At 40.4% G+C, this 20,893-nt stretch overlaps 1 protein-coding gene across 3 annotated transcripts; it reads left to right on the top strand.

Annotated features, from left to right (window-relative positions):
• Positions 1–435: 435 nt before the first annotated feature.
• IL1F10 (interleukin 1 family member 10) lies at positions 436–12,259 on the top strand. Of its 3 annotated transcripts, XM_074222635.1 has the most exons (7): positions 436–548; positions 2,959–3,076; positions 4,907–4,963; positions 7,274–7,340; positions 9,525–9,610; positions 11,119–11,246; positions 11,658–12,259. In XM_074222635.1, the coding sequence occupies exons 4-7, from the start codon at positions 7,309–7,311 to the stop codon at positions 11,868–11,870; spliced, it is 459 nt and encodes a 152-aa protein (XP_074078736.1). In that variant the 5' UTR covers positions 436–548; positions 2,959–3,076; positions 4,907–4,963; positions 7,274–7,308; the 3' UTR covers positions 11,871–12,259. The 3 variants fall into 3 exon arrangements, with proteins under 3 accessions (XP_074078736.1, XP_074078728.1, XP_074078744.1); XM_074222627.1 differs by lacking the exon at positions 4,907–4,963; XM_074222643.1 differs by lacking the exons at positions 2,959–3,076; positions 4,907–4,963.
• The last annotated feature ends 8,634 nt before the right edge of the window (positions 12,260–20,893 follow it).

Below are 20,893 nucleotides of genomic sequence, written 5' to 3'. Positions count from 1 at the left end.
TCTCTCGAAACATATTCACTATTGATATATGATTAGTATGTTTACAAATGTGAAGCCTATATCAGATTGCTTTCTGTCAGGGGGAGGGGGGAGAGGAAAGGGAGAGAGGAAGAAAAATTGTAAATCTCAAAACTTTACAAAAAAAGATTGGTTAAAAACTAAAAAAAAAAAATAGTACATTTAGGAAATCACTTGGACCATGAGAAGGACCGTGAGAACTCTCTCTATCCTATTCTAATTTGAATAGAGTGCTTATCATAAAAAAAATATCCATATAGAGTTCATTCATGATTGATATTACAAGAGAGCTGCCTTACTGGTTTTGCTATTTCTGCCTATGATAGCATCTGGACTTACAGATCAAGGGCAATATCAGGCCCTCCGCCCATCATCTGTCAGCATCACCACTTCTAGTTATAGCTTGTTCTAAAGATGACAGGTGGAGATACTGAAAATCCTATTCGTCCAGGATTCTAGCTACCAGGGTCAGGGTGAATCAAGACAATGGGTGCCAAAGTGTTGGTCAATGCTAAGGTCTGGATCCATTGGTAAGAGAAGAGCCATAATTTTGTTTTTCCTTTCTCTCTTTTAAATCTTTGTTACAAGGAATAGTTTGCTTCACTGAGAGGCATGGAAGTTTGCTTGGGAGACAGGGAAGGGTGAGAAAGAGACAGGGAGGGGTAAAGAGTATCTCTCTTCCAGCAAGGGCAATGTAAAAACAAAAGATAATAGAGTAAGATTTTTAAAAGATTATATACTTAGAGGCTTCTTTTGGGGGAATATTTGTTGAGCATAAGGAAAAATCATACATGTGTGCTCATGATTGTGTCTTGTAAGTTTGCTTCTCATTTCTATCTCTGGGAAGGGAAGTTTGAGATTAATGATTGGATGTGTAGATTCATATCTTGAATAAAATGTAATATACCATGGTTCCCATAGAATACCTAGGCTATGTTGTGTAGTGGGCAGATCTTTGGAATTGAAATCAAGCAATCTGGTTTCAAATCCTTGCCCTGGTACTTAATAGCTAAATGATCTCAGGCAGGTCACTTCTCTGAGTCCCAGGTTCCTTATCTGTAAAATAGTGTGTGTGGTGGGGGAGGGATATTTCATTCAAAAGATACCTACTGTCTATAAAGCATGTGTTGGATACTGGGAAAGATGTTGAGTTTGGATAAGACCCTTCTCTTAGAGACTTTGTAAACTCACAATAATGTACCTAAGAGATATAAGAAGTCATGTCACAAATGTTTGCATTTATTTGGGGTTTTTTTGTGCAAGGAAAATGCTTTGTAAATCTCAAAGTAGTATGAAGTATTATTATTATTATTATTAGCCCTTCATCATTTGGTCTTTTGCTACTTTTTTAGACATATTAGACCTTACTTCTGTCCACATTTTCTATGATCCAAGAACAATGGGGTACTTGCTTTCCCCACATATGACCAACTTTGGGAATTTTCAGTGGAATCTCCCATGACTGGAATTCTCTTCCTCCTCATCTCTGCCTCTTGTCTTCAAGTATCAACCAAATCCAAGAAGTCAGAAACCTGACCCTATCCCCCTTAATGCTAGGGTCTTCCTGAGCTATCTCCAATTTAGTTGATCTGAATCTTGTTTCCACATGGTTGTCTCCATTTTGTCTTAGCCATTTGAATGTGTGTTCCTTGAAGGCAGGTACTTTTAATTTTAATTGCTTCCTGAGTGCTTAGGACAACGCCTGGCCCATCCTAATAATAAATAAAATGATAATAAACTTAATAAAAGTTTGTTGAACTGAAATCGTCTAAAGCATATTGGAGATGCTTGCAAAGAGAAAAAATAAATAACAAAAAATCCTTTCTTGTTCTCCTCCCAGTTGGACATTTCTTTCATTGTGTTTAAAAGGATCATAGCATGTTAGATATGGATAGGACCTCAGATGGCACATACTCCAACTTAAAGCCAATCAGAAACCATTTCTCCAAGATCTATAGTTACTAACATTTCCTTTTACTTTTCCCCATTCACCCTCCACCACCCCAATTTGTCCTTCTACATCTTGCTCTGAGAAAAGTGTTCAGATCGATCACAATCAGCCAGTAAACATTTATTAAGCACCTACTGCATGCTAGTCTCTATACTAAGTTTTATTACTATGGTAACTGGAAAGAGCATCTACCACCTTAAGACATTTCTCATAATACCTATGAAGCCCAAAACCAAAATTCCCATTCTTGGTCACTTCTGCTTTCTATGCATTGTCTCTTTATTAGAAGGCAAGTGCATTCAAATTAGGAATTAATTCCCTTTTGAGGTCATATCCCAATACCCAACAAAGGACTTGGCACATATTAGGCACTTAATAAATGATTTTTCATCCTAGCATACACTCATTCATCCCTCCATCTGCTGTTCTTTCATTGAGACCATTCAACTTTTTAAGAAATGTGAAAAATGTACAAATTGCCCTCTGTTTTTGCCTGCTGGAACAAGACTAAATTAATTGACAATGTCACCCATTCCTTGCTTGTGCCCTGGCATCAGTCTGACCTTGAAGCATTCAGAGCTCAATCTGCTCTCTGCTCCACTCAGAAAAGCTCCCTGTTATTCCTTGATCCCCATTGTTCTAGTCTGCATAGTTGCCAGGGATGAGGGGAGGGGGTAAGGATAGGGACACACTTAGACATTTCCTGACTGGCCAGTGATACCCAAATTCAAAACAGGTCAAGAGATGGCACAGGTGTGAGACTGGCTTGGTCATGCACCTGCCCATATTTGTTTATTTGGCTACCGAAGCCACCGATGACAACAGTTATGATGGCGGCGGCAGCAGCAACAAAGACCTAAATGCTTGGGCTATCAATCCTCGTGGCAAACATTCATTAGTACCCCTATCCCTCTTATTATCCCCAGTGACCCAAAAGAGTTGTGAAACCCTTATGCTTCTTTCTGTTACCCTTCCTGAATCAATTATAGGGGAAACAATAGGCTTGACCCACATTGACCAGGACCTATAAACACAGGGCAGACACAGAGACAGACAGAGCAAGTTTCCAAGGCCCAGGATTTAAGAAGTCAACTTGCACAGCCACAGGTCAGTAATGGTTAATAAGCTCGCTCTCTCTCTCTCTCTCTCTCTCTCTCTCTCTCTCTCTCTCTCTCTGTGTGTGTGTGTGTGTGTGTGTGTGTGTGTGTGTGTGTGTGTGTGTGTTGGGGGGGTGATGGAAACCTCTTAATTCACCTCTTTCTGTCTGCTTCTATTTTTCTTTCTCTTAGTTTTCTTTCTCTCCTATTTTCTCTTCCTTCCTCTCCTTTCTTTAATTTTTTATCAGTTTTCTCTTAACCCTATCCACTCTTTCCTTTATCCTTCTGTCTCCCTTTTTCTCACTCTTTCGCCTTCCTACTCTTGTTCCTTCCTTTTAATTCCCACTCTCCTACTCTATCTCTCTATTTTCTTCCCTCTGCCCCTCTCACCTCTCTTTCCTGTCCTCCTTTCATTTTCCCCTCCTCTTTCTCTCCCCCTTCTTCCTCCCTTCCCTCTTTCTCCCATACTCCTATCCACTTTGTCTCTCCTCCTCACTCTCTCCTTCCTTGCCACCTCTGTTTTCCTTTTTCTTTGTCTCTGTCTATCTATCTCCCCCTTCCTCAATATCCATGCCCTTTATACTATCCTCATTCTGCCAGATAAAATTTTAAGCTCTTAATAGACTCCCACTAAAGATAAGAACAAATTGAAGAAAAGCTTGGGAGTTCTAGGAGAAAGTGAGGACAGGTCAAAAATCAATTCAAGTCAAGGTCAATATTTATGAAACCCCATTAATGGGATGCCAGCAGAACCCAATCTCTGGCAAGTTGAAAAAAAGTGGAAAAGTTCTGAGTAATGGGCAGGGTATAGATTGTATTTCTTTTGTCTAAATGATCCTAAGAAAAATTAGAGGTGGCTCATCTCCAGACTGGCCATAGGCTGAGACATTTTTTAAAACTCAGAAAGGCACAAAGACCTTCTACAAAATTGCAGAGGGATCAAGGAATGCCCACAATGATAAAAGTGTGACTCTGTGAGGTCTTTGCAGATAGGAAGATACCTTATCAAAGTGTATTGCTTAGGGTTCTATGGATGTCATGAAAATAGACAAGAAAAGATGCCTCTTAGAGATACTCTAGAGGAAAAATGGATAGTTTAGATGCAAATATGAAGACAAAGAAAGAATTAAAGCTGATGTCTAGTTTTTGAGCTATGTAACCACTGAGAGTAGCAGTGCCATGGTTTAGTGCAATGAATACTCTGAGACTGAAGAATCTGGGGTCAAATGCTGCTTCTGATGATTACAACCACTGAGACCCTGGGCAATGCACTCAGTCTCCCTAGGATTTAGTTTCCTTATCTGTAAAATAGATTCCTTATAATTTTTGATTCATGCTCTTAAGAGTTAGATGCTTCAGTGGAAAGAAGGCTGGGTTTGGAGTCAAGAAGACCTGAGTTCAAATTCAGTTTCATATACTTATTAAATGTGTGACTCTAGGTAAATCACTGCATCTCTGTCTTGACTTCCACAGTTGTAAAATAGGATCAAAACAGCACCTACTTTCCAAAACTATAGCAAGGATGAAATCATATTTTTTGCTACTTAGCAAAGTGATTATTAGTACATAGTAGGCAATTAGTAGATCTTGTTCTCTTCCTTTCCCTAAAAAAATGGGGAAACTAGGACAAATAGTTAGTTTTAAGGAAAAACAATGAATTTGGTTTCCGGACATGTTGAGTTGTAGATTTTTGCAGGAAACCAAAATAAAGATTTTGGGTAGGAAGATGAATCATTAGTGAAAAACAATTTCAGTGGAAATGATACACAATGAAAAGTAGAAGATAGGATCAAAGCATTCATGAAAATATTAACCACACATTTATGTGGCATTTTTATAGCTCACAAAGCACTTTCATAGATGCTATCTCATCTGATCCTAATGACAGCCCTGTGTGGTAAGTAGACAATAGCAGTAAGTTATGATTAGACCCATTATATAATGAAGACAAGGAAATTGATGTTGAGTAATGTGCCCAAAGTCACGTGGTTAATAATAATGGACTTAAGCTGAAACCTTGCTTTGGTTCTAGAGAAATCTGTTGAATTTGGATAAAGTGATCAGATGCCTACTAAAAGAAATTCAGACCTAGGATGTGACTTCCTCCTAAAGCATCCCCAGTGTCACATCACTCACACATACACACACAAACACACCCCTTTCCCTTCTTTTGTTTTCTTTTTTTCCTTGCTCATGAGGAATCAAATGCACTTTCTTATCCAGGTTTCTTTTCTAAAACTTCTGCTTTGTAGGACAATTTTGCAGTTTGGGACCACCCTCCTCTTTATGATCATACCCATTATTCTTAACTGGGTCCTCTAGCCCCAACACCAGCACTGATTTAACAGTTTCTGTGAACAGCCAAAGGATTTACCTAAATTCACACCTCCTGCATAAGGCCATCTGAAATCTATTCATTTTATTTTTTTTTGGTTTTTGCAAAACAATGGGGTTAAGTGACTTGCCCAAGGTCATACAGCTAGGTATCTGAGGTCAAATTTGAACTCAGGTCCCCCTGATTCCAGGGTTGGTGTTATTTCCACTGTATCTGTATCTTGTATCTGTCTTTTTCTTTCTCTCATTTTTTCCTCTGTCTATAATTGAGCTAAATTTCATCACATATACTGAACTCACTCTGCAACAGGAAAGAGATAACTATGCATATTCCTTTAGACAACCTTATAACATACCATGATAGCTCTAAGGCTAGAAGGGATCTCAGAATTCATCTAGTCCAGACCTCTCATTTAATAGATGAGGAAACTGAAATGAAGTGACTTGCCCAAGATCATACGGCTAGTAAAAGTTTTGTCACTGGACTTTGATGACTCTGGTGGAGAGAGAGTGAGACTGATAACCTGAAGCAACTCTGTTTCACTTAAATACAATTCTTGTGCAAGTCAAGAAATCACCCCCATGATGCCATTGGTTCTCTTTGAGAGAAGCTAACAGCTTCAGAGACAGGATTTGAACCAACAATTCTGATACTAGAGTCCCTCCTTTTATCTAGGGCATCAGATTGTCCTCTGGATTTCAGAGCTGAAAGGGAGCCAAAGGGTGGTCAAGATTTCTTTTAGTAAGGAGGAAATGGAAGCTTGGGGATTTGGATATTACTAGCCTAAGTTTACTTAGAGCAGTCAGTAAGTCTAGGGCTCAGTGCTTCTGACTCCCATTCCTATGTACCCAAACTCACTGACTTCCCCAAATTTAAATTCCCACTATTCAGGGCCAATTACAACACAGATTCCTGTATCTCAAACCCACTCACAACTCTATGGTCCTCTTTCTGAAATCAAATGGAAACTGTATGGATTTTTTTCCTTTAAAAACCTTGGCAGAAGTAATAGTCATTTCCACTCATGACGTTCCAAGCTCATTTCTTGTAATTTGCCAATGCAGCCAAATTCTGATATTTTAGTCCATCTAGAGCAGTTCATCATCCCGTGCCTGTACCTTTCCTTTTCCCCACAACCAGGGGCTAAGGACTAGACCATTTCCTTTTGGACGATATAGGACCCAATCCTAAGGGAATATCTCCAGACAGAGATTCTCAGCTGTGCCTTCATTGCCCTACCCCAACTCCAATCTTGAGCTATATTCCCTAGAAATCTGGAATTTTAGAGCTAACTAGGGATGTGGGAGAGAGAATATTATGTCCACACAGTGAAAAAAACTGAGACTGAGAGAAGCAAAGAGATCTTTTCCAAGTTCACAAAGCTAGTAAGTGACCTAGCAAGGTTTTGTAGTAAGAGTTCCCTTTTTTCTAATTCTCTGTAAAGGGGTAGAAACTTAGATATTATATTCCCATTTTGCAGATGAGGATCTTGAGGATCAAAGAGATTTCCAGCCTTGCCTATGGTCAGACAGTAGATGCATGTTTCAACAAGATTTTTGGACTTGAAGCCCAGAACACTTTCTATTAAACTGCACCGTGTCTTTTCTAGTGATACCTTAGCTGAGGAGTAATGTGTATTAATTGGAGAGGTCCATTGGAGTCATATTGTGAAGGGCTCTGTGAATCTGAGTTTGCATTTTTCCCCTTAAAGGTAATTCATTCATACTAAGATATTTATTAATCTCTCACCACTGCCAGCTGGATCCCACTGTAAAGGGGACCTAGAAATCAGAATATAGAGATTGTCAGATCCACAAACTTCCCACTGCCTTTCTTTTCTAAACAGAGATTTCTCTTCCTTTCTTTTCTCAGCAAGGCTCAACTGCCCTTCACCTTAGACAACAGAGATGTGTTCCCTTCCCCTGGCCCGATACTTCGTGTAAGTTTTTCCATTTTCCTGGCAAGGGCCTTCCTAGAGATCTCTATGACTTTGGTGAAGAGAAGATGGGGTGGGAGGGAAACAAGAGAGCTGTTGTTATCTATTTGAAGGCTATAAAAGGGATTAGATTCATTCCATTTGGCATGAAAGGACAACATCTGGAATAGTGAGTCAAATCTTCAAGGAGGAAAATTCAGGCTTCAGCGTCAGGAAAAACTTCCTAGCCTTGCCTCAAGTGGAATGGTTTACTTTCAGAGACAGTGGTTTTCCCTTCCCTGGAGAGCTGAATCATCATTTGTCCAGTATCTCACAATTCTTTTCCTGTATGTGGATGAGATAGCCTCAGAGGAGCCCATTTAAGTATTAGATTCTGTGAACCTGGAATAACAAAAGAGTAACAAGAATTAGTACAAGGCAGAGCTCAGGGCTGGCTCACAGGGGAACAAAAGACACACAAGTAAATCAGCTGAATAAGATCAAGACTGAATTTATAAGTGACTCAGATAATAAGACCTCCAGACAAAGTGGGAAATTCTAAAGGGAGAAGTCCAAACCCTGGGATAGGACTTTGACCCAAATTGGGTAGATGGAAACTTGAATGAGAGGAATCTCATGGGGAAATGACTAGAATCCAGCTTTAGCCCCATTCATTCTGAATGAGGAGTTCCCAGATCCTTAAGAGGTATGATTCATGCAAAGTAAAACCAGCCCAGTGGCCCATGGTAATCATGGCCTTACTTTGATGTCTCTCACACCCCAGCTTCCTTTCCTCCTTGCTCCAAAGCCCCATATTTATCTAAGCCTGTCATTATAACACAATACTGGTCATGAATAATGATGAAGAAACCTTGGTCAACTCTAGTGATCTCTTTTCAGCCACAGGAAAACACTTGGCCAAGCAAAACTGTGACAGCTGTGGTCTTGTCCCATGTGAAAACACCTCATCCTAATGAGTAGAGATTTGGGGAACTGGCTAGAAAAAAGCTGAGACAGACAGATCTAGGGATGGTCAAACCAGTCCATATTCTCATCACCTCTACAGTGAGAGTGATTTTTCATTTTGGGGTAGTTCTAGATGTGTCCCTCCATTGTTGAGGAGGGGAGGAATATGGCAGAAAGTTCAGCTCCTATAATGGTATCTACGTTAAGAGAAGTAGTCTTGAAGGAATAAGGAGATAATAATCCTGTTGTACTCACAGCTTGAGAATTGATCATTGTGTTTGGTTCTAGGTCCTTTATTTTAGAATGAGCATAGAAAGGGTGAAGATCTCACAGAGGAGGACAAACTGTATAGTGAAATGAAGCGAGGTGGTACAGTGAAAAGAAAGTTGGAACTAGATTCAGGAAGATCTCAGTTCAAATTTAACCTCAGACAATAATTATGAAAGTCACTTATCCTGTTTGCCTCAGTTTCCTGATCTGTAAAATAAGGATGATAATAGCAACTACATCCCAGGGTGGCTGTGAGGAGAATTATTATTTATAAAGTTCTTTATGGATTCCAGCTGTTATGGAACTTGACACAGGAGGATCAGTTGAAGGAACTAGAGAGATTTAACCCAGAGAAGTGAAGCAGATTTGGTCCTGATGCTAGGAAAAGGCTTTCCAACAATTGTCTGACTCTACTTAGCAAAGATACTAAAGTGGTTTGACATTTCCTTCTACATCTGAGGGAAGTGCGGTAGAGTTAAGTGACTCACCCAGGGCCACACTTTAAATGGAGTCTTCCTGACTCCAGGACCAGAGCTCTAACCACTGTGTGATCTAGCTGTCCTAACAATTAGAGATTTTCAAAAGCAGGATGCTGCCTCTTGGGATAGTAGGTTCCCCCATTGGGGGGTGCTGGACCAATTGTTGGTTTTAGAGAGGATTGCTTTTCTAATGTGGGTTGAATCAGATAAATTCCTTCATATAACCATTGAGATCCCTTTGGGCTCTGAACCTCAACCTCTCCCCGCCCCATTGAATGAATGGAAAAACTAAGGCACTGGGGTAATATGTCATTGGTTACAGATTGAGTCAGGATAAACTTCTGTTCACTACGTTCCTCCTAATTTGCTGTGAAATTTTCTTTAATGTGTGGGAAAAAAGGAGAGGTTGACAGGTTTTAGGGTGGAGTACTGTATAGTTGGGTGTGCAGGAGGATAAGACTTGGGGCCTAACACTAACCTGAAGACCTTTCAGAATCAAGGATGCTCAACAGAAACCTTTGTACTTGAAGAATGACCAACTCCTAGTGGGAGACCCAAACTCAGAGTTCTGTGGTGCAGGTAAGCAACTCCTAGACATTCCGGGTCGCCCACCTGGACTCTACCTCCCTTTCCCCACCCTACTGATACCAGAGTTGGTCCCTATTGGCCAACAATACTTTACAGGTACAAGAGCAACTTTGAGGGCCTTTAAACATGTGGATTGAGAAATACTATATTCTTTGTTTGGGGCACAATTCAACTAGAGATAATTTTGTTAATTCAATATTAGTTATTCAATAATTAAATTATTCTGTCTATAGAGGACCAGGGAAAGACAGACATTGACAGACAGGTAGAAAGATAGACAGGGAGACAAAAACAGCCGAATAAAAGTAGAGAAAAATTAACTCTGACCCAAGCACAAAGACATATCAATGGAGACAAAAGGAGGGGAGAAAAGGAATGAGAGGGATAGAGGAAAAAAGAAAGAGAGAGCAAAAAAGGAGAGAAAGAAAGAGTAAGACAGATGCAAAAGGACAAAATTTCCCATGCCTTTGAAATTCTCTCTGATACAAATAGTTTTGGATTCAAGTGAAGACATCCCCACACAATGACATGACCCCATGATAATTAAAACAATTAAAAAGCACAAGTGAAAACTCAATTATTTTTGATTCATCTAATAGAATAATTCTTTAAAATGCCACTTAAAATTTTCTCAAAATATTCAGTCCAGTGAAATGTGGAGCTAGTTAATGCCTTTAATTGGATTAAAGTGTTCTAGCTTTAAATCTGGTTACTCCCCTAATATGGGACAGCTAGATGGTATAAAGGATAATCAGTAAGACTCATGTTCATGAGTTCAAAACCACCCTCAGACATTTACTAGCTGTGAGACCCTGGGAAATCATTTGACCATTTTGCCTCAGTTTCCTCATCTGTGAAATGAGCTGGAGAAGGAAAAGACAAACCACTCCAATTTTGGGAGGATTTGTGGTTCTTTTGCCAAGAAAACCTCAAGTAGGGCCATGAAGATTAGTTGAAAAACTGAACTCCCCTAATCCATCTTCTTTCTAAGTTTAGAGTTCTTTCTTTGACCCAGTTTTTCCTCTTAGAAATTGGTTGGAACTTTGATAAGAATGAAGTAAAAAGGTTTCCTAGCAGAAAATTGTTTTGGAATTGATAGTAAAAGACAGACTGATAAGAATTTCCCATTCCAGTCAGACTAAAGTATTTTCCTGAGACTCTTGTGTAAGATATAGCCTAAACTTTGTGGGGAACTCCAAATACTTCCACAACTAGCTTTGTAGGACACTAGCTAATAATGCCAGCAGGGTCCACCTGACCCTTCAGGTTGGGTCAAACATCTAGAACACAGTGCTGGGCAAACAATATCTCAGCCTTCCTTTCTTTAGTGGCCTAGGAGAACAAAGGTTTAAATTGAAGGTTTGGGTTCCCCAGGCAGATCCTGGGGAATGGTTCTGTGTCTGAAGGAAGCACTATGTCTGCCTAGATTCTTCTCTGTTTCTGGGTAATCATTTTAGGGTTCGTTCAGTTTCCAAGTGGATGTTTTTCTCCTTTCCTAGAGAAGGTTTGCGTGCTTCCCAACAGATTCCTTGATAGAAACAAGTTCCCCATCATTATGGGAATTCAAGATGGAACTCGATGCTTAGCATGTGTGGAATCAGGAGAGGGTCCCTTGCTTCAGTTGGAGGTGAGAATTCTTGAGGGCCTCTGAAACACTGATAAGGCACTGATATGGATCTCTTGCATTCCAGTTCCATGTTCTTCATTTGATCTTATACCTCTTTTAGTATATGGAACAAAAACACAGGGTGACAAACTTTGGGGTAGAGGTTCAGTATCTCTATTCCTATTCTTCCTATCACTGATTTTCCTGTGAGGAGAGAAATGCTAGTGTCCTCCTTCTCTCTTGCCTCTAACTCTCCATCCACATAATAGTTATACCTTCCTTTTTTCAAAGATAACTCTCCCCCCCTTACCCTAAAAGGGCTCCTTTTTGATTTCTTTCTCTGACTCCCAACTCTCTTCCTCCCCAGTCTAAAGAGACCTCTTCTCATTCAACATTACCTCCCTGTAATCAAGTGTCCCTTGTTCCCCATAGGATGTCAGCATCGAAGACCTATATAAGAGTGGAGAGGAGGCCACCCACTTCACATTCTTCAGGAGCAGCTCAGGCTCAACCTTCCGGCTAGAGGCAGCTGCCTGGCCAGGTTGGTTCCTTGGGGCTCCAACAGAACCCCATGAACCAATCAGACTCATCAAGGAGAGTGATCCTTCCCCTAGAACCGAGTTCTTTTTCGAACAGAGTCGGTAGGGCTAGGGAGATCGATGGCTTAGAAGCTCCAGACCCTGCTCCATCTCCAAGCAGAGTTCCTCTCTGGGGCCTTACTCTATGCTCCTTTGTATAATGGGAATGGATCAGTATACTTTGAGGGTTGTGAGGGGTAGTGGGAGCAGGGCTGCTTATATCAAGCAAAAGATTCTTGGATAGATGAACCTAACATCTTCTCCCATCCATTTGGTCCCATTTCTCTCCTAAGTGTCCACTGAGATTCAGAGTTTTCCAGACAAACCAAGACCTTCCAGTCTTGAACCTTAAAGCTAAGCCCTGATCACGCACTCCTTCTCAAAGTCTCCTGTTCTGTCCATATAAAACACTTTTGTCAATCAATCAATGTACTAATGACCAAGTACTTTTTGAATGTCTGCTGATTTGTGGGGGAGGAAGAAAATCTCTGCTATGGATGAGCTGGATTTATGGAGACAATAAGATGTCTAATTGGGTTCAAGAGAGAACGAGAACCAAATAGCTGTCCATCTTTCCCAAAGTCAAATAGTATTCTACTCCTCCAATATTTATTAAAGAGAAGATGGGACAGGACAAGCATTGAGGGTTCAGCCCAGGCTATGAAGCCCTTCAGTTACAGAGTTTGGTAAAGGATCCGGATGTTCATTTTCACTGTTGTTTTGCGTCTCCATCTCTGACTTCAGAAATATGGATAACTCAGAAAAATCCTAATACTGACTGGTAACAAATGGAAAGAGAAGCCAGGTGACCTTCTCATGGTCATCCAGCAAGTACATCTTAATGGATAGAATAGAAATTCCTTGAGGGTAAATATTGTTTTATTCTGATATCCCCAGCATCTAGGACAATGTATAGAGTAGGTATTTAATAAATTTGATAAATCTGAGGCAGCCCTCACACTGACCAGCCACATGCCACACCACCTCTCCACATTAAGAATGAACATAATGAAAAAACTCTGATTTAAGTTTCTGCAGGATCCTGGACAAATTATTTCCTTTACCTGGGCCACAGTTTTGTTATCTGGAAAATCCGTAGTTAAACCTAATGGCCTCTAAGACCTCTTCCTTTAGGATTTAAATTCTTTAATTTTTCACTGATAGGTGGATCACAGTAGATCAGTATTTCCCTTCTCATTTCCACACAGAACTTCCTGAGCACCTACTGCATACCCACCTCTGTGTTAGGCAATACTTGGGGCACAAAAGAATTGGATAGCGGCAGCTGGGTGGCACCATGGATAGAGCACTGGCCCTGGACTCAGGAGGACTTGAGTTCAAATCTGACTTCAGACACTTAATATTTACTTGTGTGACCTTGGCAAGCCACTTAATTCCATTGTCTTTACCCCCCCCCAAATTGAGAAGTCGTCCCCTATTTGCTAGAAACTTATAATTTTGTTGGAGAAAAAAGAGACACATCAGGACTAACTAGCAAAAACTTCCAAAGTTACACTTAAGTGATTCTGATTGTGAAGGAGGGAGGCTAGGTGAAGAATTTTCTAAGAATTTAAACAGTCATAAGGATAAGGTTAGAAAGGCTAAATGATGGAAGAAACTGGTATTAGGATGAGTCAGTCTGCAAGTATTTATTAAAGAGATGTGTGGGGTACTGTGAGGGATGAGAAGAAAGGTCAATGCCAGTCCCTGCCTTCAAGGAGCTCCAATCTAATGGAAGTGGCAAGATGCCAACTCCTATGTACAACTGAAGGAAGGTAAATGAATTAAGAGGGGTTGTGAAAGCTTCCTGCAGAAGACGAGTTTTCACTTGGAATCTCAAGAAAGCAGGGAAGTCAGGAGGCAAAAATGAAAGGGGAAAGAATTTTAAGCATGGGAGACAACCAGCAAACACGTCTAGAGTCAGGAAATAGAATTTCTTATCGGGAGAACAACCAGGAGGTCAGTGTCACTGGATTGCAGAGTGGAGAAGCGTAAGGAAAGGTAGGAAGAGACAGATTATGAAAGGCTTTAAAATCCAAACAGAGGTTTTATGTTTGATCCTGGGGGTGGGACAGTAATAAGGAGTCACTAGAAATTATCGAATACAAGGATGACGTGGTCAGACTTGTGCTTGAGGGAGATCAGTTTGACAACTGAATTGAGGATTGGACTGGATCAGGGAAACTGTCAATCAGCAAGCTATTGCAATAATCCATGTAAATGATGAAGACAAGCACCAAGGTAGTCAAAGAAGAGAAGGGATCATATGGAAAAGATGCTGGTTGTTGTCCTTTGTTCTCAAAGAGGTCCAAAAGAATCCATTGTTTTGCATTCATGATATAGTTTGTCCCCCTGTGGCTTATCAGAAGGCTCTCCCACAGGTCAGGACTCTGAGCGTTTGAAGTGGAGATGTTACAAAGGTAGAAATCATAGAACTGGGCAGCTGACTGGATATGGGATGAGAAAGAGTGTGACTATGGCACCTAAGTTAAAAGCTTAGGCAATTGGGAGGATGGTGGTACCTTTGATAGTAACAGGGAAATTAAAAAGGAGGGGGAAAGATAATGGTTTAGTCTTACACATGTTGAGTTTCAGATGTAAAAGAGAATCTCTTTTTCCTATTAGGTGAGGGACCCTAACTCTCAAAGCTTGAGTTCTTTTTCCATAACTGATTCGCCTCTTGACTGCCAAAACTCACACCCCTCAATGTCATCTCCTGCCCCAAACAGACCTTGCAGCGTGTCTTTGTGTGACTGTTGTTCTTTGACTTTCCAATCTTCCTGACTCTACTTAGAGGTTTTCTTTGCAAGGATAGTAGAGTGGTTTGCTATTTCTTTCTCCAGTTCATTTGATAGATGAGAAAACTGAGGCAAACAGGGTTAAGTGATCTGCCCAGGGTCATACTACTAGTAAATGTCTGAGGTCAGATTTGAACTCAAGAAAATGAAGCTTCCTGACTCCAAGCCCAGTGATCTGCCCTCTTAGAGGATACTTAGCTACTATTATTACTCTTAGATACTAGAGCTGCTTAGTTGCCCATGGTGTCTTGCTGCCCACTAATTCCATCAAGTTTGATCAAACCAGGGCATCTAGGTGGCACAGTGGATAGAGCACCGGCCTTGGAGTCAGGAGTACCTGGGTTCAAATCCGACCTCAGACACTTAATAATTACCTAGCCATGTGGCCTTGGGCAAGCCACTTAACCCCATTGCCTTGAAAAATCTAAAAAAAAAAGTTTGATCAAACCTAAAGGGGTAAAAAAAGAAAATATTCTTTTACACTTTAAGAGTATAATGCCTCATTATGTCTCTTACAGTCCTTTACATCCTGTAACCTCATGAATTTGACTGAAGGAAATCAATTTGTCAGATCTCCTAGTCATTCATTTCCTGGTACATGTTAAATGAGAGGTTTAGAATAAACAACCTCCAGTATTCCTTCCAGTTCTAAATTTAGCATACCAGGATTTCATATTTTCTTTTTCCTTAAATTTCTGGAGCTCAGTGAAATCTAGTTTTCTCCTGAAGATGTCATGTTTCTTGATACCCATTCCAAAATTGGCTACCCTTTCTCACACATCCCCTGACCCACATAAGATCAGAAGGAATTATTATCCTCTTTCAGATTTCCTTTTGCTGCCATCATCCCCAAAACACCTCCTTTAAAGTCTACTCCTATTTCAGTTTGTCATATATTTGTTGCCACTTTCTGATTCTTTACTTCAGCTAATATCAAAGGGATAGGCAGAAAAATAGATGGATAGACAAACAGACAGATGGATAGTCCAGATGAATAGACTGAGAAAGACAGATGAACATTCAGATAGATAGATCATACAGACAAATTGATAGATTGATAGATCAATAGCTTGATATAGCAATGAATAGATAGGTTGACAGATAGATATACCAGATGAACAGAATGAGAGGATAGACAGATGGAAGAATGGATGGATAGGTGAATGGATAGAGATAAGAGATCACTATTTCAGTATAATTAGTTTCCTTTGTACTCATATGTATTCCATTTATGTATTCTGAAAATTCACAGGCTTCACCAGACCCTCAATGAAGGGTTCTATGATAGAAATCAGGCTAAGAACTCCTAATCCATGGATGGTCAAAAATGAAACCCCAAGACTAGACAAAACAAATAGTTTGGCACTTAGCTCACAGTTTTCTTCTCCACCCATCCTTCTCAAACTCCTTAGTTCCTGGATTCTTTGAAGTCTCTTTCAACCACGAACAGGTATAGTTATGTCTACACCCTCACTTCCACTCAACCCTACCCACACCAACCTTAACAACATTTTCTCCTTGTATCAGAATTCCTAGTTAAAAGTTTGATTTCAGCAAAAAGACAAGAGCATGGCAATCAGGAGCCTAGACTGATGAGAATAGCAAAGTTGTATCAGGGCTATAAATCCCAAAGGGTAGTTTATGAACCCTTGGAAGTCCCCAAGATATTCAGGGGGGGTCTGTGAGGTCAGAACTATTTTCATAATAATATTAATATACTTCACTTTCTGAAGTGGCAAATACTGATAAATCTAACCCATAAAAACTAAAGCTTTTTATGAGATCACCAATAAGTTTTCAATCTTGAAAGTGGTCATGATGGGGTGGCTAGGTGGCACAGTGGATAGGGCACCAGCTCTGGAGTCAGGAGTACCTGAGTTCAAATCTGGCCTCAGACCCTTAATCATTACCTAGCTGTGTGGCCTTGGGCAAGCCACTTAGCCGCATTGCCTTGCAAAAACTAAAAAAGAAAAGTGGTCATGAGACCAAAAAGTTAAGAACCACTGTATTAAATAGAGAACAGGTGGAAAGTTAAGATGAATTCAGTTGAGGGAGGGAGGGAAAGAAAGAAGGGGAGAGTCTTGAATGCCAGCCTAAGGAGCTGGGACTTTATCCTATAAGGAAGATGGCAACTATATACTAAGGCAAGCAAGAGAATCGCAAATGATATTTAGTTTTGTATCTTTTGAGTTGAGGGGAAACATACTTCTAAATTTTTTTTTTCTGAAGAGTAAGAAATCACTGGATCTCCCTTCAGGAAATTTTCTAAGGGCCTAGTATTTTGAGCATTTGGTTATCCTGTCTTATGTACATCCAGCTTCAGCACTGAAAAGGAAACAATTAGCAATCAGGATTCTGTACTTCCTTAAGGTCCCTTCCCTCTCTGATATTCTCAGCCTCTGAGATTCTAAATTCCAGACTGGTCATTTCTACTCCCTTTTCCTCCTTAATCCTGCTTTTGTCCCCTCTTCCTTTTCCTTTCTCTGAGCAATCTTAATTCAGAGAAGAGTGCCCCTTCTGAACCAGAGTCTGCACTGCTAACTTTGGGCTGCAGGTGGGGACAGAGACCACCTCTAATGAGCTTTTACATCTGGGGGGGGGGGGGGGTGTTGGAGCTTTGTGAGACAGCTTGGTTGTGTAATGGAAGGTGCACTGTCATTAGTCAGAAGACATATCTGATTCCTGACTCTGATGCCTATACCTGCGACCTTCAGCAAGTCATTTCATGTGCTCAGTTTCCTCATTTGTAAAATGAAGGTGCTGGCTTAGATGACCTATGAAAAGCCTTCCAACTCTGGGTTTATATTCCAATGAGATTACCAAGCCTAGGGAGAAGGCAACAGGCTCAACAGCATCCTCTGCCTTCCAATATGGTGATTCCAAACTCATTCCATGCAGAATGTATGACTTTCTTCTTTCATATTCCAGGGAGAAATGAGGCTTCTGGGGAGTGAGTCCTAGCAAAATTCCAGGATCTCTTCAGCTTCTCCAACTCATTCTCATTCTAATTTCCCAGGGAGTTTAGGACTCCCCATGACATATTCAACCTGTGCTCCCTGATCATATGCCACTTTTCCTAGGACACTTACCCCATCCTCCTGGATATAGACTCATCCCAAGCTCCTTAGGTCATGATCACCATGCGCATAGCCTTGGACCCTCAGATCCCTTTGGGATATTTATACACTTTATTCTGAAGTCAGGAAGACCTGAGTTCAAATCTGACCTCAGATTCTCATTAGCTTGTGTGACTGGGTAAGTCAGTTAACTTCTATTTGCCTTAAACTAGTGGAGTTGGAAAATGGCAAAGCACGCCAGTATCTTTGCCAAGAAAACTTCAGGGATGGTATTGATGTGCTATGGTCCATGGGGTGTTGAAGGGTGGGACATGACTAAACAACTGAAGAACAACACCCCATCATGCTCTCTTGACATCCCTTCTCCCTGGGAGAGTTTTACAGTCTCCTCCCTGGAATTCTCTCATCCTCTTTCAGTGAAGCATCGGTTGGAACATCCAATGAACTTGGAGTTTGGTCATCCACTGAAATTCAAAATCTACGTTATTCTGTGAGACACACACACACACACACACACACACACACACACACATACACATCTGCAAGTCAAAAGTCCTAAAGAGGGGGCAGCTAGGTGGCACAGTGGATAAAGCACTGGCCCTGGAGTCAGGAGTACCTGGGTTCAAATCTGGTCTCATACACTTAATAATTACCTAGCTGTGTGGCCTTGGGCAAGCCACTTAACCCCATTTGCCTTGCAAAAAAAAAAACAGTCCTAAGAGCTAAGATGGCATAGTGGATTGGAGTGAAGAGGAAATACAATAACGAAAGAAGGATAAATCTGGAGATGAAAGGGGACCCTAGAGGCCATCAAGAACAAACTTCATTTTACAAAAGAAAACAGAGATCCAGAGAAATCAAGTGACTTGGACACAAGTCAATAAAAGAGTTAGAATAGGTCTGTTATTATATATATATATATATATATATATATATATATATATATATATATATATATATATATATATTATATATTATATATTAAATATATATATTATATATATATTAAATATATATATATATATATATTATACAATGTTGCTTCTAGATTTAATTGGGATCATTCAGAAGGCAGTCATGGAAGAGCGAAAAGAGCCCAGAAGACCTAGTCTTTGCTCTGCACTTTCTGTATGACCTTAGGCAAATCATTCAGCCCTTGACCCTCTGTTTCTTCAACTTCAATGTAAAGAAAATAAACAAAATGATCTCTAAGATCCCTTTGAGGCATGATTCATGACCTTAACCCACTGTCTAATATACACCATGAGCACCCCCCTTGGAGTCAGGCTTGCAAATCAACTAATCCACAGGCTCCGACAAAGGCTCAGGGGAGATTATGCCAACTCCCTCTAGGCCATAAGTCAAGATTTGACATGAAATAAACCATCCAGGGGATTATTTTTAGAGAATTTGGGTATATCCTTCTGTGATTCAATTCCATTGAACTGAATTCAAATGAACATGCATGCATTGGGTGCTTACTATGTGTGAGACAGGAGACTAGTAACTGAAGGTAAAAAGACAAAAAAGACAAGCTCTAGCCCTTAAAAACCTCCCATTCTTCTATAGCATGTTCACAAATGGGTAAAGTTTATTCTTCATTTTCAAAGAAGACCACAACATCAGGGAGGTGATAGTATAACAAACATGTGAATTGGATTTTAATGAGGGGGACTGTGCTAAGTCACCAGTCTCACTTTTTCCTCCAGAGCCATCCGGAGGCCAGATATGAATCAGGATGATTGGAGATGAACCTGGATGTGAAGCAATGAGAGTTAAGTGACTTGCCCAAGGTCACACAACTAGTAAGTGTCAAATGTCTGAGGTCAAATTCAAACCCCCATCCTCCAAGGTCAGTAAAATCCCAAACGGTATCATGAAGAGTTAGATATGGCTAAAATAACAACTCGACAACTAGGGGAAGGAGGAAAGAACCTGGTAGGAGGTTGTTTTTGAGCTGAACCCTGAAGGAAGCTAAGGATTCCAAAGGATGGAGGCCAAATGGATTATTATGCAAATTTCCTCTCTACTGACATCAGTTCAGTCCAGTACGTGCTCCCCACTGTTAGTCACCAGTGACCAATGACCTTTCCCATTTAATCACTCAGCATAAATTAGCTTGTACATAGGGATGTTTTCTTCAAAAAGTTATAGTAAGGACAAAAGTGCAACCACCTCATCTCAACACATCAGAGATTTCTCACCTAAACCACTCTGGTCACATAGGAGGGGAGTGAACTCAGACTTAAGGCTGTTTCTAAAGAGCATCTAAGAGTAATATCCCTTCTGAATGGGTCTTCAAGGATGCACAGGTTGATCTTTGTTCATCAATGTAGTGTTGACTACAAAACACAGCATACACTTCACTCTGGAACCTCCAGATTCCCAGATTCAAACTAAGGTTACTACCTTGAGGTAGTAAGTGAGATCTTGAAAAAGACACTTGTCCTCTCTGGGTCTCAGTTTCTCCATAGGCAAAATGAATGGAAGATTGGAGTAGATAACTTTTGAAGTCCCTTCCAATGTAGGCAAATAGAGCCTGAAGTCAGTAGGAGGCAGTTTCATCAAGATATAGACATGTGCTGGGAAGAGAAAGGATACCAAATTGGTGGAAGGGAGGAATCTATCACAGAGAAGTCATTCCCAGTGCAACCATATGTTACAGCTAGATGACTCAATGAATAGAGCACTGGTCTTTGAGTCAGAAAGTCCCGAGTTCAAAAAAAGATTCAGGTAATTAATTAGTAGGTGTGAGACCCTGTCCAAGTTACTTAACATCTCTCAGCCTCATTTTCCTCATCTGAAAAATGGAATTTATAACAGTCCCTACTTCCCAGGATTATTCTCAAGATAAAATAACATTTGCAAAGAATTAAAAGTGCTATATTATTGCTAGTTATTTTTACGATACTACAATATAATATATAATATTATTCTCATCTTACCCATTATACCAGAGGAAGTCTTCACCTGCTTGGGGTAGACAGCACTCTTCCTCACTGATGGGTCTGGGGCCTGTTGGTTACTCTCAGCTTGGTTTAGTCCATCGACCAAGATGGTTTTCTCAGAATGTGGCAGCCGCATGTGACACCGCCTCTTGGAGCCGTCGATAAGAGTTAGGGGCCAACAGGCACTGTGAAGTAGTTAAAGCTTGGTCAGACATGGAAGGTATCAAGATTATACACTTCTTCCTGGGCATTGCCAATAATCCTGAC

The sequence above is a fragment of the Macrotis lagotis genome, chromosome 1 (assembly GCF_037893015.1).
Source record: "Macrotis lagotis isolate mMagLag1 chromosome 1, bilby.v1.9.chrom.fasta, whole genome shotgun sequence".
Taxonomy (NCBI): Eukaryota; Metazoa; Chordata; class Mammalia; order Peramelemorphia; family Peramelidae; genus Macrotis; species Macrotis lagotis.
The sequence above is the reverse complement of the archived record's forward strand: the minus strand, read 5'-3'. Positions and strand labels throughout refer to the sequence as shown.

What these genes read in the sequence shown, in the direction of transcription:
- IL1F10 (XM_074222643.1), top strand. Translation starts at nt 7,309, where the DNA reads ATGTGTTCCCTTCCCCTGGCCCGATACTTCGT. An exon ending in CTCAGAGTTCTGTGGTGCAG is followed by an intron (nt 9,611 to 11,118) that starts GTAAGCAACTCC and finishes CTCCTTTCCTAG; the next exon opens with AGAAGGTTTGCGTGCTTCCC. An exon ending in GTCCCTTGCTTCAGTTGGAG is followed by an intron (nt 11,247 to 11,657) that starts GTGAGAATTCTT and finishes TGTTCCCCATAG; the next exon opens with GATGTCAGCATCGAAGACCT.